This window comes from Pezoporus wallicus, unplaced genomic scaffold, assembly GCF_028554395.1.
Source record: "Pezoporus wallicus isolate ANWC-B61680 ecotype Strahan unplaced genomic scaffold, APGP_CSIRO_Pwel_v1 contig_8517, whole genome shotgun sequence".
NCBI lineage: Eukaryota > Metazoa > Chordata > Aves > Psittaciformes > Psittacidae > Pezoporus > Pezoporus wallicus.
In genome coordinates, this window is record NW_026635263.1 from 311,190 (window position 1) to 328,045 (window position 16,856).

Below are 16,856 nucleotides of genomic sequence, written 5' to 3' on the forward strand. Positions count from 1 at the left end.
TGGTCTGGTTTTCTCTTTCTGTTTGTAGCATACATTGGAGAAAAATGTGTTAGTGTGGTTAGTGTGGTACCTGCTACATACCTCCTCTTTGCTGTGTCCATGAAGGAGTCAGGAGATAGGAAATTGTTTTCCCCTTCCCCTGCTATCAAAGTGCCAGAGGCTGCATTGCCTCAATCAGGACTTGTGCAATGCCCACAACTGGTGAAGGAACCCAGTTATTCATTAAGAAATCTCTGTGATAAGTAGCAACAAAGAACAAGTACGAAGTGATAAAACTGTGATCCGAGTGTGCTGCTGTAAAAAGTCAAACAGGCCTTTCTAAATATAGCAGTGGTTTATCATTTCTAGGATGACCTGTAGCAACAGAAGAGATCAGAGACAGGATCAGCCCATCTTCACAGTATGTGAAACACAGGGGAAGAAGGGAGCAGAAATCATTAGTTAAAATATAGTTTCTGTGCTCGTGTGTTCTCAGGTACAATAGAGGAGCAACTCCCCTTATCTGAGTATTACAGAGGGTGTAAGTGCCACAGAGGTGAGCAGTGCAGCTGCTGAATGCAGAGAGGTTCCAGCAGTCTCCATGACCTGGAACTCTTCTCTCCATATGAACTAATCCTTTGGCTTTAAGCATATTGACCTTCCTGAAGGCTTTTTTTTTTTTTCATTTCATAAATGAACACAGTCAAAACCAAAGCAGATCAGTTCTACAGGATCAATTGATTCAGTTCTTCTGTTGTGCAAAATGGAGGATTGGGAAAAACATGGCTAGGTGATGAGAGAAGCAAAGAAAAGGGAAGGAAGAAGAAAGGGAGGCATTTTTAGTCCAAGCTTGCAAACAGTATGTTCAAAATGACAGAGAGGTTGGGGTATTATCCCTGTCCTAAGGCAGAAAGGACTTTATTGTGGGAGACTGCTTAAGAAATTTCATTGAACATTGTTCTTTGCCAGTGAAGTGCTTATGTGAAATTGTGCTTAGGCTTTGAGACAAATGCAGACTGATGCAATTCTGTTGGTAAATCAAGCGTAGCAAGATTAGGCACCTCTCTTCCTGCTAAAATTAGAAGGTGAAGGACATCTACACAATAAATGATTAATGCCATTATAAGTGTGAAGGTAAAAATTATTGCTGTTGAAACTACACAAACTAGGGTTGCTGTACAGATGATTTTCCTTTAAATGTCTACCATATGCTCTACAAGAAGCTCTCTCCACACACACATCTGACGCAGGTTATTTCTTCAGATTCATAGTACACTTGATTTCAGGAGATGATACTTGTCAATATAAATACTCTCACCTCCTTGGAGATTCCCTCTGAAAACACAGGTTACTATTATCTAGTCCAGTAGTTACACTAGTAATTTTGTGCCTCAAACGTCAAATATGTCTTTGGACAAAAAACCTGCTTGTATTAGAAGGACAAGTATTTCAGTCAGAAGTTATTTCCTTTCCTTTTGTTCTTCAGGGTAGGCTTAATCTAGCTTAAATATGATTATGATGGTATCTTTCTAAACCATATTCCCGTGTCCTACAGGCTGGCCAGGATGAAGGCTGAGGCAAAGGTCAAACGTAAGGAGAGGGAGGAATTAGAAAATATGAAGTCTCAGGTGAAACTGATGAGAAAGGAGGCACTGGCAATTCAGTTCGAAGAGTGGACAGTGGACGTCAGTGGCAGAATACCAATTGCACTGGTAACTAGGAAAGATTCTTGTTAACATAGTGCTATGATTGTTCCAGGAGGAAAAGGAAGACTGTGATAGTGGCATCTGCCCTGGCATGGCAGCATGGAGCATAAGGATAGGCAATGGCTCTGCCATCCCTTAAGGTCAGGATGCAGGTTGTTGTCTACCTCTTAGCCCCACCGAGCCCTGATTCCCTATGAACACATGGGAGAATTGCAGTGCGTTCTCCACACAGTTCCTGGGAAGCTAAATACCCCCTAAGGTACTTAGGCAGTCCTGAGGCTGGGGATACATACCTCATCACTGGATGTCCTTCTGGTTATCCCTCAGAATCCCCTTAAAAAGGTCCAGGGCAGCCACTCTTGCTCTCCTGTGGCCTCCATTAAATTTTCTTCCTATTCCTGTGGCTCATACAAATTGATACTGCAGCTCAGAAGAGATGAAATGTGCAGTAATTGTAATAATCTCTTGGTACAAGCATTTTTCTTACAAGTGACAGAAGCCCTCTAGGAAATGGTCCTGTGGTTACACACAGCACAACACAGACAAGGTCTACCTTAACATTTACCCACCTATAAGTGGTAAGAAGCATGGCTGGCCCATACACTGGTTACTCTGGGTGATTTCCTTTAGTAATTACCTATTGTTGTCTGCATGAAACAGGCCTTTGACTATCCCCTTGATTTGTAGGTTCAGAGTGCCCTGAGGACTTTTGCAGATGTCATTGCTTCTACAGCCACAGATGTGAGAAAAAGTAAGTTTTTGATGTGTCTCCTTTAGTTCTGTTTCTGTGGTCTGAATTCTGATGCAAACTGTGAGCAAACAGCCAATGGATTTGATAACAGAGAAAGGATCTCTAAGGGTAGTTAGGATATGAACCACAGATTTTGAGACAGATTGGAAAGAGACTGAATCACCGGGTGGTTCATTAACAGGATCTTGAAAAGCATGGAAAGAAGTTGGAAAAAAATCTTTCAGAGAGATAAAAAGATCCACTCACATCCTTCATTAGCCAGACATTGCCACGTGCTTATCACTGTTTTTAAGAACCACTTCAACAAACTCCTCCTCCACCTGCCCTATCAGTGTTTCTCATGGGAGGTCTTGGAAATCCCATGGACAGCTTAGCATACAGGGAGGTATGGAAGAAAGGTAGGATCATGAAAATTACAGTCTGACAGTGGTGTTGCCTTTCATGGTTTCAGGGTTGATGCCGAAGCTTGCCTAATGCTCTGCTGAACAGCCCATTCTTGTCTGGCTCTTCCCTTTGCCAGTCCCAGGCATGCCAGTGACACCCAGCACAAGGGCCTCTGTACCAGAGCACTCAGCACAGAACGATTTCCATAATTCCTGTCCAATTTAAATAGCTTACACTTGACCTCCCTGAATAATGATAATTGAATAGCTAGAGCCAGGAACATCAGAGTGGCAGCACACAGCCTGCTGCCAGCCCTTTATATTAAGAGTCTGTAATGATCATCAATAATAACAAATCTGCCTTTGCTGGAAGATGGGATGTGCATTCCTGCTTGCTGCTGGAGTCACTCCGCTCTAGAGCTTGACCTTGCTCAGCCCCTTCTACATCATAGAATTGTGTCTCTGAATAATCATCCTATTTGTAGTATGGTGTATAAATGCCAGACCCAGCCTGTGTGCTCCTACTGTGGTATTCGTGGATCCTGTGTGGACAGATACTGGGATGAGAGATTGAGAAGGAAGTTTCTATCCAGCCACTTGCCCTCCAGATGCTTAAAGTGGTTTATGTCCTATTTCACTAAAAATGTGGCTCCATTTCTTAATTTAGTTCATTTAATATCATCCAATAAGCATTAGCAGAACATCAAGCTTTGTTTTATAGTTTAATAAAGATAATGTACAGCTCGGAAATGTCTTAACCAACAAGGGATAAATGCATTCTATGGCGAATTTTCTCATTTCTCCTGTTATATTGTAGAAGAAAGAGCACACAAATAATCCCAACAGAAATAGCATGTCTGTGCTCAAAGCCCTCATTCAGAAAACTATGCAGGCATTTGAACTATCTTCTCAGTTCCATTATAACAGGCCAGATAATTTTGAATATCATCATCAGTAAAAAAAAAAATCCTATAGAACATCTTGGGAAAATGACTGTGATTTTCAGATTCCACTTTTGCAAAGCAGAACCCATGCCCCCAGTATTTTAAGGCAGTTTTATGTTTGTTAAAGCAAAAATCATTTCTCCCCTCACATATGTAGTTGTAAGTACTATTAAAATCATTGCAGGTTGCACCAGCATATGTCAAGAACAAATACAACCATACAGTTCTGAATAGGTAAGTGCAGACTCTCTGCAAGAGAAATGTGTAGGAATTAGAATTAGGTAGACTCCAGACAGTCAGATGCTTCAGCTGCTCTGTAGGATAACCTGAAATAAATGTAATCCAGTATGAGAAGAAAGTTAATCTAACACTGAAGCAAAACAATGTGTACAATATGTAACCCCACAACTGTTTGCTTTCTAAACCAATATCCCTTCATTTTTTACTGGCAGTCTGTGACAGGAAGCTGGAAATCGTAGACACTTTGGAGAAAAAAGTAAACATAGATGAATTCACAGAGGTGAGAAATGAAATAAGAGCATCTGATGCAGAATATGGTGTTTGTCACAAAGTAGTAGCATTTCTCTGGGGACAGCTGAGATGAATAAGTGAAGGGCTTCACTTCTTCAGCATCCCAGGTAACTGGTTATATGGGGACATTTCATGTTCCATCTTTGTATCCATCCTTTGCTGTCCCAACACTTCCATTCTGGCCAGCAAGGAGGGTGTAGTTTGCTTTCTCAGAGCCTGTGCCAAGCAGTAGTTTTTAGGACAGCCCTCTCAGTCGCTTCCTAGAATGCCAAAGCCCTGAATCACTTGTGAATGCAGATGTTGCAGTAGCTGCTCAAGACAGGTTTGGTGTCCCAGTATATCCATCAGCCTGAGATAATCAGTAATGTCCTCAAACTATTGTTATTTCTGATCAAGTTCTATTAGCCATAGAAAAGCCTAACAAGTGATGAGAAGCTCATTTTTGCTCAGAACTGTTACTGACTTGGACCATAACCAAACTGCAGCAAGAGTCATAGCTGTTCATAAAGCACAACCAGGGTAGAAAATACAGAGCTTTAAAATCAAACTCTGTCATTGAGAAACATCAGGAGTGTGTTTTTAACCCATCCACATCAATAAGTGTAGTTGGAAGGTTCACCCCATCACTCTACTCTTCATCAATCTGAAAACAACTGAACTAGTTCAAACTACACTTACTGAAAAACTCTCCAGGCCAATCCTTTGCCAACCATTTCTACCTACAACAGAGCTGAATTTTATGGCTGGGTACTTAAACCTGCAAAAAGGGATGTTTAGAATAGAAATAATGGCAGACCCTCAAGTTGCAGCAGTGCTGGTGGGTGCTGTTACAATAATTAAAACCAGAGTATAAAGCAGCTGTGCAGAGACTAATTTCAAGCAACCATGTGTGATTTTTGTGCCTTCCTTGCTCTCAGGAGACCCCCATGTTCGTTATTTTGCACAGAGATGCATTTTCATGGTAACTTGTTGAAGGCTTTTTTAAGCATGAAATGAGGTATTTTTAAATTTAACCTCAGAATAACTGCATTTAATTAAGAAAACTATTGTGGCTAATGGGAGCCCAGAGAATTGCTTTTGTCACTGAAATGAAGCATCAATACATAATCCCTATGGCATATGTATAAGCACTGAGTGAATTCATGCTCCATTAGCATTAGAAAAATGTTTTAAAATATATTTTGTGTACTCTTTATTTTAACTCAATTAAAGATATGACAACAGAGATCAGGAATACAAAAGACACAGACTGTCAAGCTGTCTCATTCACTAGCTAGTGCAACTTTGTTCTCAGAATATATTCTTTGATGCGTTTTGCAGTCCATTTTTAATTGAATCAAATGATGAAGCTTTCATCACTTCCCTTGGGGAGCTGTTCCATAATCACAGGCCTCACTTTCAGGCCAGGGCTGCTTCTAATCCTCAGCTGCACTTTACCTTTGTTCATCAGTTTGCATCATCCACCATAGACCAGCAAGAGAGATGATCTTTCTCGACACTGGTCTAGGCCCTTTCACATGTGGAAAGCATTGCTCTGTAATGGACCTTAAAATTAAATGGTGCTTTTTTTCCCTTCCTTGAATTCAGTGCAGCTTTGGGTTACTTAAAGGCTGTTAGAAACTCAGTAGAGAGACCTCACATGTTGTTGTTGGGTTTTGGGGATATTTTTTTGGACATGCAAAACAGTGGTTTTTGTCTTTTTACATCCTTCATGGCAAGCTCATGGAGTCTTTATATTAAAAGCATTTAAATCCCAGATACCAGTCCTTACCAGTTTATTTCACAGGCTTTGTACTCTAATATGCAGAACCTACAGCAGCCTGACACAAAGCTGTTGACACTGAAGGAAATACTCCCACTGCCTTTGTAGGGTCAGAATCAAGTTTTAAAGGTGAGATTATTTTCCATGATCACATGTGACTCACTCCATTTCTGTTGAGATCAGGAGGAACAAAAAGCAAAGCTCCGTTCTTGATGATAATGTGTTCACAAACTCAGTGAGGTCTTACATGGGATAGCAAGAAGGAGGTGTGCCAGCTTTCTTCTGATGGGTGTCAAAATCTCTTGGTTAATAATAAATCAATGTATGCTTATAACATGTACAGTATTTTACACAGCAGAGTGCTTTATACACATCAGCTAAGAAAAGCTTAAGACTCTACGATAGTTCCTCCTGCCCACAGAGCCGAACATAGGCTTCTAAAAACTGTTCTGGGAAGCTGTTAGACAGAAGTATTAATACACAAGCCCTGGGATGTGTCATCAAGATGACATACAAAATAACAAGCTGCTTGTCCAAGCTGCCTCCTCCCAACTGCTGTCATCCTTAAGGGTTCATCTGTCACAGGGCTCTGGGTTGTAATAGCTCTGAAAAGCTGGGAGATACACGTGTTCCCAGATCTGCCACCTTCTCTCCAGCCCACGCACATCCTCTCTTTTTATGCTGAAATGCAGAAAAGCCACACATTGCATCAGGAATTCTTCTTTCCCACCAGCCACCCCTCAGGCCATTGGCTGCTGCTTTTCTGCTCTTCTTCTCTTCCCCACTTGTCCCATATGTTTGGGAATTATGCAATATAGACCTGAATAATAATAACATATATTAATATTTCAGTTGGTTAATGCATTTCAACAAGTCCAACAAGTCCTAGTATTTAAGGCAGGTATCCATGCTCTAAAAATGGGATAATGGGAAACATTCCATATTTTGGAAATTCCTTGTTTTAACTCCCAGTATGGCTCCCTCAACTGTGCCTGGCTCCAGAAACCTGCTCTAATAATTCAGCACAGGCTTTGGGATTGTGGTTTGGTCTGATGGCCATTATTATTTATGTCATGCACACCACATTTTTAGAACCATATTGCTTTTGCTCATAAAAACCACATGGCTATAAATCCAAAGTGTTAACCTGTCTCCAAGGCTAGAACTTAAAATAAATCTGGAGTCAGTAGTATCCCCAGTGTGAGAGGACTTAGGTGACAGCAGGCACATTTTCAAAAGGTTCTTTCCTTTATTTTATTGTATCCAGACTGGTTCTTTAAACATTGAAATTGTGGCCAATGGTCGTGTTGTGGCATTAGAGAGCTGAGTGACTGTCAGTTTGGCAAAAACTAATGGCTCAAAATGCGTCCTTAGGAGTAAAGTCAAGACTACTAAATGCTGCTGAAAACCATGGAGAACTTCTTTCCTCCCTGAGATAACCTGGCTTAATCAATAGCATTTCATAGAGTGGAATTCTCATCCAGCATCTCTGAAGCACTGAACATGATAAGTGACCTCTGGGCAGCAGAGTCACAGGCTAGTTTGGAGAGTATTGCTGTTTCTGAAAGAAAGAACCAAGCGGGCTGTGTACCATCCATGTACCAAGCCTGCAGATTAAACTACAAACTCCTACATACATTATTGCACGCAATCAATTTTAAGGAGCTTAAATAAAGGTGAAAATACTTGAAGAAAGCTAACCATCACACTGCTGCTTTCTCTTCCCAGTATGTCCATTCCTACACTGAACATTTTCCAGATGACGTGTTCCAAGAAATGCTGAAGCATCTCTGTCGGTGTGCTGATGACTTCAGAGAAGCAGTAAGACATGATATGTGGAGGCAAATGTTTACTTTTCTCTTCATAGATTGTGATTACGCAAAGGTAGGCAAAGCAGCTCTCAACCTAATTTCAATATGGTAATACTTCCAGTTTGGTATTTCTCTGGGTCACTGCTTTCTCTTTACTCCTCATGACTCTAGATACTCTCTTTGTGCTTACTCAGCATTATTTCAGAGGACAACAGCTGCTGCATTGTCTTCAAACTCATGGTTCTTAGGCACAGAAACAGCCAGCAGCCTATAAGCTGATGACTGATTAGAACCTGAATGACCTAACTGATGACTTAAGGCTGAAGTCTGATGATTTTGGAGAAGAAATTAACCATGGTCTTTACTTCTTCTGGTCATTACCTGTTCCCACAGAACACTGAGAATGTTTGGGTGCTAATTTTTCTGTTCAGCTGTATTGCAGCAAAGATAACCTGACAGAGACTGACCTTAACAAATGTGCACATTACTACAATAGTAACATATATTGTGTCAATTATGCTGCATTAATTTATACACCTTGAGGGCTTCTATCAATAAATCTCATAGTTTAAATTTAAAATGCAAAATAATCTGTCTTTACAACCTTTTGAACTTCTGCCACAGTTTATGGGCAGGGAGTTAAAATAGAGTAAGTCAGTTACAGAGCTGGAAATGGAACTCAGAAGCCATAATCTGTTTTTCAGATGCTCTAAACTCTATCATCCTCTGAATACATTTGCATTTCCATTTAAATAAATAAATAAGCTAGATGTATTAGAAAACAAGTAAATAGAGCTGAAGAATCAATGGCATGAGCTATTGCTAAAATCTTGGGCTTCATCCAAAAAGTATGGTATTTGTTACAAGTAGCCTTAGTTAGCCAGTTGCTGGCTACTACACAGCAAACAGTTGCCATAATCTTGCAGTTTTCTACAGGAATTATGTATTCCATGCAGCACTCCTCTAATGATGTTTACAGCATGCCTACCCAGAATGAACTCTGCTGTACAATGTCATGCTAATAATGTCATTACCTCTAAGAGAATGGAATTACAGAGAACATTTCAACACCAATGGTGTGTTTTGGAGAATAGCTGGCAAGTTTCTCTTTCAGAGATGAGGAAAGAAGTGTGTCTATTTCTCAGCTAGGAGACATTTCATTTTCCTATTGCTCCTATGGTGGATGCTCCCAGGTAGAGTAATACATAAAGCTGTGTCCTATCTTTGTCATGCATTTTGAAAGGATCCCTTCTTTTCCTTTCATGTTTTAATGTGACTTTCTTGCTATTATTTCCATGGCAGTAATCACCATCTCCGTGCTACTAATCCCAGTGGAATCTCAGAGGCAAAGAGCCAAAAACACTAGGAAAACATAAGAGTGAGCAGCTATCAGCACAGACTCCATTGCTGCCCAGAAAAGAATGAACAGAGCACAAACATGGTTGCTGTTTTCAGTCTCTGAGGTAGCCTTGCTCTGCGAATTGAGTTCACCAAACTGTAGTGTGGACCACACAGTTCTTTTAAACCTGACCTGGTTTCTTTTGTATAGTTCTTAATAAGTCCTGCCCTACTGTACCCACAGGGAAGATAAAAGATGCAAACTAACCCTAGGACTTCTTCCACTTGAATGTGATCCATTACCTGTAATACTCATTCTGCAAAGCAGAGCAAAGCAGTTGTTTCAGTTCCTAATTTCCATTTGTTTGGTGGCAGGCAGTTATTCCAGTCTGCATGGTAACTGTGGCTGGCTGCCTCAATGAGCTGCAATTAGAGCCAGGGAGCTGAGAAAGCAGTGTTTAAATTGCAGTCAAATTAGAAGGTATGCACATGATCATTATTATGATTTCAAATGCATGCATCCAGAAGGATGGCAGGTCAGCAAGAACAGCCTGGACTATACAGTGAAGCAGAAACTTTCCAAGACAGTACCAGAACACAGCTGAATCACTGCTCTGATGCCCAAAAAGGCAGTAGCTCTGGGAATTCTAAGCTTATTGTCCCTCTCTGCTCATGTGTATCAAGTATAGTTTTTTAAAACCATCTTTTAAATTAAAAGAATCTGCATTAATTTTGAAGGACTTTTTCAGCCCGAAGCCTTTAAATGTAACTGAATTTAGTCAGATTAGTTTTCAAACTAATGAAGTTTGAGACACTCAGGTCGCCTTTCTTGCAGTACAGCAATGACAGAGCCTGCTTTCTCATGACCTTTTCTGTCTGTTCTTCCCATCTTGCTCGCTAACAAGTGTCTTATGGTGCTCAAGATATACACGTCCCATTTCCAGGAAAACAATCAATCAGTTAAACACTGACCTATCACTGCTGAAATGGCAAGTCTGGTTCAGTGTGTTGCTTAAAGGAATTACTCATAGATCACAGCACATTGCTGAAAACAAATGAGAATCATCACCTGCCAATATCTAGGTGTCAAGAAAATTAAGTCAACACATTTCAACCCTAACCAGTAAAGCTGGCACTCATTAAAAGTGGAGACAAGTTTTGGGTGGCTGTGCAAACACAGATGGTCTGCTGTTATTTATAGTGGATGCCCTACCTGTCCTGCTGAGAAGACTCAATATGAAGGGCTGAAGGGCAGGAATCTTTCAGCAGCCTCCTCAGTCACTTGCATGGCACAAAGAAACCTGTGCTCTGTTAGTAAATTTAGGAACTCAGAAAGACAGAGCAAGTTCCTCCCAAGGTAAGTTGTAAGGAAAAGTATCCTAAAATAACAGACACCTCCAGTAGAATGGCAGATCTGTATAAATTGTACGTGTTAAAACAAGGTGGAAAAGGTACCCCTCATTCATAAGTGGTAATTTCTGAAAAGGAATTTACTGGTTTTAACAATACATAAAATTATTTCATCCAAGGCCCAAACTCTTCTAGAATCTGAGTTATCTGAACCCTCCAAGTGTATTATCTTAACATGACAAAAGAATCCCAAATCATCCTTTTTATTTTCTTTTTAATAATACTTCATTAATTGATTTACCTTTTTAATAAAGTTTTGCATTAGTGCTGCCAACTTCCAGGGAACCAGCAGCTAACTGTGAGAAGTAACAGCTGAGGAAATGTAAAGGGAAAATTAAGTGTGTGTAGTGGAAATACTGAATGGAGAATCCAGATTACACAGTGATCCAGTAACGTCTTCAAAACCATGTTTGTGTGTCTATTAAATGTATGCAGAACCCAAACGGATGTATTCAACTGAAAAACAAGCAGCATGAAGAAGTGTTTGCATGGGAATGTGCAAGGTATTTGTATATTAATGGCAAGAAGATGGAGACCCTGGGAATCAGGGCCTACACCTTGTACATTTAGGGACAGAATTATGTGATGACATTTGTTGTTCCAAACCCCCAGAGAGATGAAATTCAACTGTAATTTCCAGCATTTTTTTACCAGGAGAAATGAAGTTACCAGAGTATGAAACACTGAAACTGCACCAGATGCTTACATTTCAGTTCAGATCCTTTCCTCAATTCCCAGTAGAGGAAAGGTGTTGCAGTAACAGAAAATGTGATGGATTCCCTGTTTTCAGTATCAGCCTCCTTGGGAGGCACTTCATCAAGTAGGCACTTCTCTCAGTTGTTTTCAAACCCTCTGTTCCTAAACACTGATGCCATTAATTATGGTTTAAAATGATAAACAAGGGGGTCATCTTCAGCTCAGTTCCAGAAAAGAGCAGCAAACTTCTTCCTTTATTTCTTCAGCCTCAGGGTAGGCAAAGTTCAGCAGGAAATAAAAGCTTGGTAAACTTTATGTTCTGCAGTTTTTAATCCAAGAGCAAAATGTGAAAAGGAAATCAATAATTCAGATAGAAAGCTACTTGCTATAAATAATGAACTTAAGTAAATCTGTTCTCTAATTAACTACGATATTTCACTAATGGCAGGGAGATTACAAAGGTGGAAGGACTTAAATAATGACAACAGGAATTCATCATAAAATGGAGAACTTGCAATCATTTAGATTTGCTTTACTTTTGCAACTCACAATTTCCTGATTGGAAAGGCCCCATTTCATTGTCTTTTCCTGGTGTTATTGTCTGTATAACACTCACCCTGAGCAACAAGGACTTAATAAACTCTGCACGTTCCTCTGCACTGGAATCACTGATACTGCTCTCACCTCAGTGGTCAAATGTGTATGATTTTTTAAAGGAAATTAGGGGAGTTATCATAATTCCTCTGGTTTTTGGACTAATCATTTTCCCAGGCAGTTGCCAATACATAACACTTCAAAGGAAATGATGGGGCACAAAAGCAAACTGCAACGTGCACTCGCTAACATAATACAGCACAGCTCATAATAGGTGAAAATTCTTCCATAGTACTGTCAGGAAATCAATATCTGTCCAGAAAGCATGAAATATTGAAGCTTTGATCTTTACATGAAGAGCTCCTTTGGCAAAGTGGTTACAATGATCTAGCTGTAATTGGTGAAGAATATGCAAGAGGATGTGCCTGCAAAGTGATGTGTTTGGGGCATTCCAGCTAAGCCCAGAGGAGGAATTCTTGCCTCTATGAAATAAATTGACTTCTTTGAAATCTGTATTGATGTTCTGGTAATGGATAATTTTCAGTCACAGGTAATTCTTAGCTAATGGTGCCTTTGTAGTGCTGCAAATATTGATGTAAGTCCCAAGAACCACAGGAAAAACCCGATAATTGTAATCTTTTTCTCTAGGTTGGTCTTTTGAACAGACCAAAAATACTTGCTCTGTTGACAGACTTCTACAAAAGAAGCCCAGTGAGTGCTCAGGGGGGATTCTGTAACCCAAGACAGTGTAAGTACGTGGGATCTTCCAACTTTGGTTAAAACATGAGGAGGTCACATGAGATTGCAGAGTTAATATATGTTTCATAAGCGTTACCAGAAGTGAACAGAGCCTATAAAAGGACCCAAATGACTGCTGTGACTTATACACCATAATTTACAAACATGTTTTGCAAACTGTGATGCAAATGCGTGTTCAGAAATACTTCAGCATCCAGAACTTTTCCTTCTTACCAAATTCTGGAGTACTTTTTAGAAGTAGGAGTAAAGAAAGAGTTCTTTTCCTGCAACAGTTCTTCTTTCTTCCTGGGCAGTGAATTTTGTGCTCACTCAAAAATTGCTCCAGGAACATGGAAAGATAACCACAGAGAATAATCTACATGAAAATAGAATGGTTTTAAGCTATTGGACATTAATTAACTGCTAAGATCAAGTACAAGGCAAATTACAGCTTTCCTTCTTAGCATGGAGAATTAGGAAATACTTCTTTCAAAAGCAATATGGTGTAATACACAGTTACAAGTGCATGTCTCTGTAAGCAAAGACATTCTGAAGCTCTGTGTTCCTGAGATGCATGTTTCCAGAAGGTACTTTCTGATAGTTTCTTTTCCTTTGGGAATACCTTTTCCTTCAATTTTCCTTATGCAGTACTAGAGAACATAAACCCAATGTGAACTATCAGCTTACCAATGTATTTTCTATTCTAGGGCCAATAATAGAGCTGCAAGAGATTAAGCCTGCACATTTATGGGGAGGCTTTGATGACCAGGAGGTTTGTGAGGAACTCAGTGAAAAGTTAGTCTTGTCTCAAACTGAGAGAGAGATTTTGGCTGGACCTGTAGCTGACGATAGACAAGGCAGCAATGTAGTGGAAACTAGTGTCACAGAAGGTCTTTCTGAACAAAAGGGCATGAGTGAAGCTGAGACTGGAGGAATTCCTAAGGGAGAAAACCAAGCAGCAGAATCAAATGATGCTGAAGTGAGAGAGGAAGGTGAGGATGCTGTGTCAGAGCTGGAAAGCATTGGTTTGGAAGTTAGAGACTTGGATGGAGATACCGTAGTTAGTGGGAAATCCAGTTTCCATGAAGACATACAAACTGAGGAGCAAACTGAGTCTGTAAGTGCATTCAGTCAGGAGGAAGTTCTCCCTGAATCAGCTTCCACTGAATACAGTCTCAGTAGAGATGGAGAACCTGGATCTGAAAATCAGGTGGAGGAAGAGGAATTTAGCCTGGAAAGACAGCCTGATACAGAAAAAAATGGGGAAGGAGATTATCCTGTCTCAGACAGAGAGCCTGGCTCAGAAGGGCAAGTCGGTCAGGAAGAGGAGAACTGGACTGCAGAGACAACCAAGACAACTTCAGAGCCAACACCTGAAGCTACAGCCATGACCTCAGAAGACAGAGCTCTGGCAGACACAGATGTCATTGATTCAAAAGAGGATGCTCCAGTTGCAGAGGTTGTGAAAGAAACCCCTGCAAGAAAAGAGAGTGTTTCTGAGCAGCATGGCAGCCAGATTGGCCAACAGGCAAGGCTGCAGGATGGGAACCTTCTCCAAGACCAGGGTGAAGGTAAAGCATTCTCTTTTATTCTGGCAGACCTTGATCTTTGTCAATGTACACATTGACTGGTTTAACTATAGGTGTGTTTTTAATCCTTTTCAAAACTATCCTAGTGGCAGGTGAGTCACTGCTGGTGATCTGTATTCAAGGCACTGAACAGCCACTGTAATTCAAGTATGGACTTTCTGAAGCAGAAGCATTTTTATAATAAGGAGAAACTTCATGTTCTGTTTCACTCTGTAATATAAGAATGTATGTAATATAAGTAGTAAGACAGGAGCCTGAGCATGTTAAACCTAGAAGATTTCTCTTTAAAATTGCAGGTCCAGCACCCACAGACAGACAGGATTCTCTAGCTGAAGATAGCCAGGAGGTTAAAGTGCCATGGTCAGGTAACTGATCATGTCAGCTCTTTTCATCCATTTTAGAAGCTATAGCTTGGATATGTGTATGTAAAGGCTTTTAGAAAAGCTGTATCTTGTGTCTTTTCTAAAAGCTTGTGTATATTTTATCTTTCATCAGGTGACTTTCTGACTCGTGACCTAAGTTCCAGGTTTAGCAGCTGTGGAGAGAGAATTCCAGAGGACTGGAAGTGTGAGGACACTAGATTTGCAGGTATTTGGTCACAAAGCTGTGTGTTCACTTGGGCACATAGTGGCTGGCAGTGTTGGCCAGTACTGCTGTGAGCTCAAAGTTTGGCAAGAATACAAGCACTAAAGCTGACTTCAAGATAAGAGCAGTGTAGGCTTTGCCTCAGAGAACCACTTGCAGCGTAACAGTAATTTCAGCTTAGCTGTATTCAGGATTTGACCTTGTTGTATGATAGCATCCATAGACTAAAGAGATGCTATTAGGAAAATATAAGCAGATTAAGGCCTTTAGTCAGTGTGGAGTCAGTCTGTACTCAGCTATAATTTCACCAGATAGGAAATGCAGGATTTAGGACTGAGTTGCTATCTGCCACGTGGCCAGTGTTAGGGCAACATTTGGCTGCCTGTGACACACTGTGCTTTCTGCCTTTCAGACTTACATCCCATCATGGCAGAGATTCAGAACCATTGGGCTTCTCGTACTAGGAGTGCCTTTGATGAAAGCAGCCTCAACCTGCCACAGTTTGTACAGCTCATGGAGACATTTGTTGGTGAAGAGGTTTCTCTGCCTGCTGTGAAGAGGCTTATTGCCTTCATCAAAAGAGAATACAAACAGACAGAAGAAGAAAAAAGGAAACACCTAGAAAAAGTAAATATATGTTTTGCTGAGCCCATGTCCAAACAAAAATCAAGCAAATGCCTACAGACACTTAGAAAGTCAACTTTTAATCTCATGCTGGCAGAGCTATTCACTTGCAGCCTTGCATTCTCTATTTCAAGAGACCTTTTACACCTTTGTTTTCATATGGATCCTCCCTCCCTAGCCCATAGCTCTAGGAGTGGTGACAGACTCATCCTGTAAGAGGTTGTCTGTCTGTTCTAGAGCCTCAGTGACACAGCAGGTTGATAGTTAATTTTGAAAGAGCTCAAAACATTCCATTCTGCTTATTCACCTTCATAATAGCCAAGAACCTGATCTCTGACCTACTGCACTGGCATGTGCATATGAGGTTGTGGGTGTTTTGGTGAAGATCATAAAACAAGTGTGTTTGGTTTTGCTATGTGCATGGCTGTATGTGAATGTGCACATGCTTCTTTGTGTTTAAGTTTCAGGGTGCTCTTGCCATGTGTTGAAAAATATGTTCCCTTTCAGCAATACCCTCATGCACAGCGTCTGGGTGCCCCATATCACTTCAGAGTATAGATATACTTCATGGTGGGTCTGTCCATAGTAGTCTCTCTAGCTCAGAGAGGCTCAGACCTCAGACCTGTTTCTAGTTTTCCTCTGTGCTGCTGACCTAATTTGGATGAGATATTGGATCTGACGGCTCTACTGTCCTCACGCTGAGCACAACACACACTGCCAGTATTTTGGCCTTTGAGAGAATTCCATCCCAGCCATTTATCACTGTATGCTGTGCAAAGATAGTTTAAAGGGCAAATTGTACATTCGTTTGGAGCCCACACACTTCAGGGCAGCACCAGCAAAATAACAATGTACAGATACACAAACTGTCACATCTTTGGGTGTTAGTAACAAGGCTATGGTTAGTTCTTCCTGGGAAGACATTTGTATTCTGGGAAACCTGCACTTACCTGAGTTGATCTCACTTTAGATCCAGCACAGGCTTCATTTGTTCACTGTGAAATAACCCTCTGCGGTGCTGATTCTGCCTGCTAGAACTGAACCGTTGTCTGTGTTTTGTGTTCCTAGGCATCTCTCAGGTTAAAGGTTCATCTCCAGGTCTGAGCTGTGTATGTACAGATAGGAATGATGTGATTGTCATACCACTGCAGTTTCCATTCTTGGGTAGACACTGAACATCAGTGTCCAGGAGTCACTACAGATCAAGCTGCTCCTCTCTCTTGTAGGTTCACCACAGCTCTCGCCTGGCCCAGCGGAACCTGCTTTTGGAGGCACTGTTTGAAAAGTGGGACAACACTGCATCTGGGTTTCTGGACCTGGAGGAGGTGGAGACTGTTCTGAGCACCTTCAAGGAAGGGACGGAAAAAGAGACCTTGAGGAAGGGTAAGGAGACAGCTGTGCTCTGAGAAAGCACT

At 40.9% G+C, this 16,856-nt stretch overlaps 1 protein-coding gene across 7 annotated transcripts in view; it reads left to right on the top strand.

The window, feature by feature from the left end:
* EFCAB5 (EF-hand calcium binding domain 5) overlaps positions 1-16,856 on the top strand; it is a 39,058-nt gene that overhangs the window by 11,603 nt on the left and 10,599 nt on the right. For 6 of the 7 annotated variants that reach the window (XM_057415055.1, XM_057415020.1, XM_057415030.1 and 3 more), the window contains 10 exons: positions 1,535-1,691; positions 2,373-2,436; positions 4,216-4,283; positions 7,785-7,940; positions 12,554-12,653; positions 13,351-14,214; positions 14,529-14,597; positions 14,728-14,820; positions 15,230-15,444; positions 16,668-16,824. In XM_057415055.1, coding sequence (XP_057271038.1) covers positions 1,535-1,691; positions 2,373-2,436; positions 4,216-4,283; positions 7,785-7,940; positions 12,554-12,653; positions 13,351-14,214; positions 14,529-14,597; positions 14,728-14,820; positions 15,230-15,444; positions 16,668-16,824 — 1,943 coding nt within the window. The remainder of the gene's footprint in view (positions 1-1,534; positions 1,692-2,372; positions 2,437-4,215; positions 4,284-7,784; positions 7,941-12,553; positions 12,654-13,350; positions 14,215-14,528; positions 14,598-14,727; positions 14,821-15,229; positions 15,445-16,667; positions 16,825-16,856) is intronic. The other variant, XM_057415076.1, reaches the window with a different exon arrangement.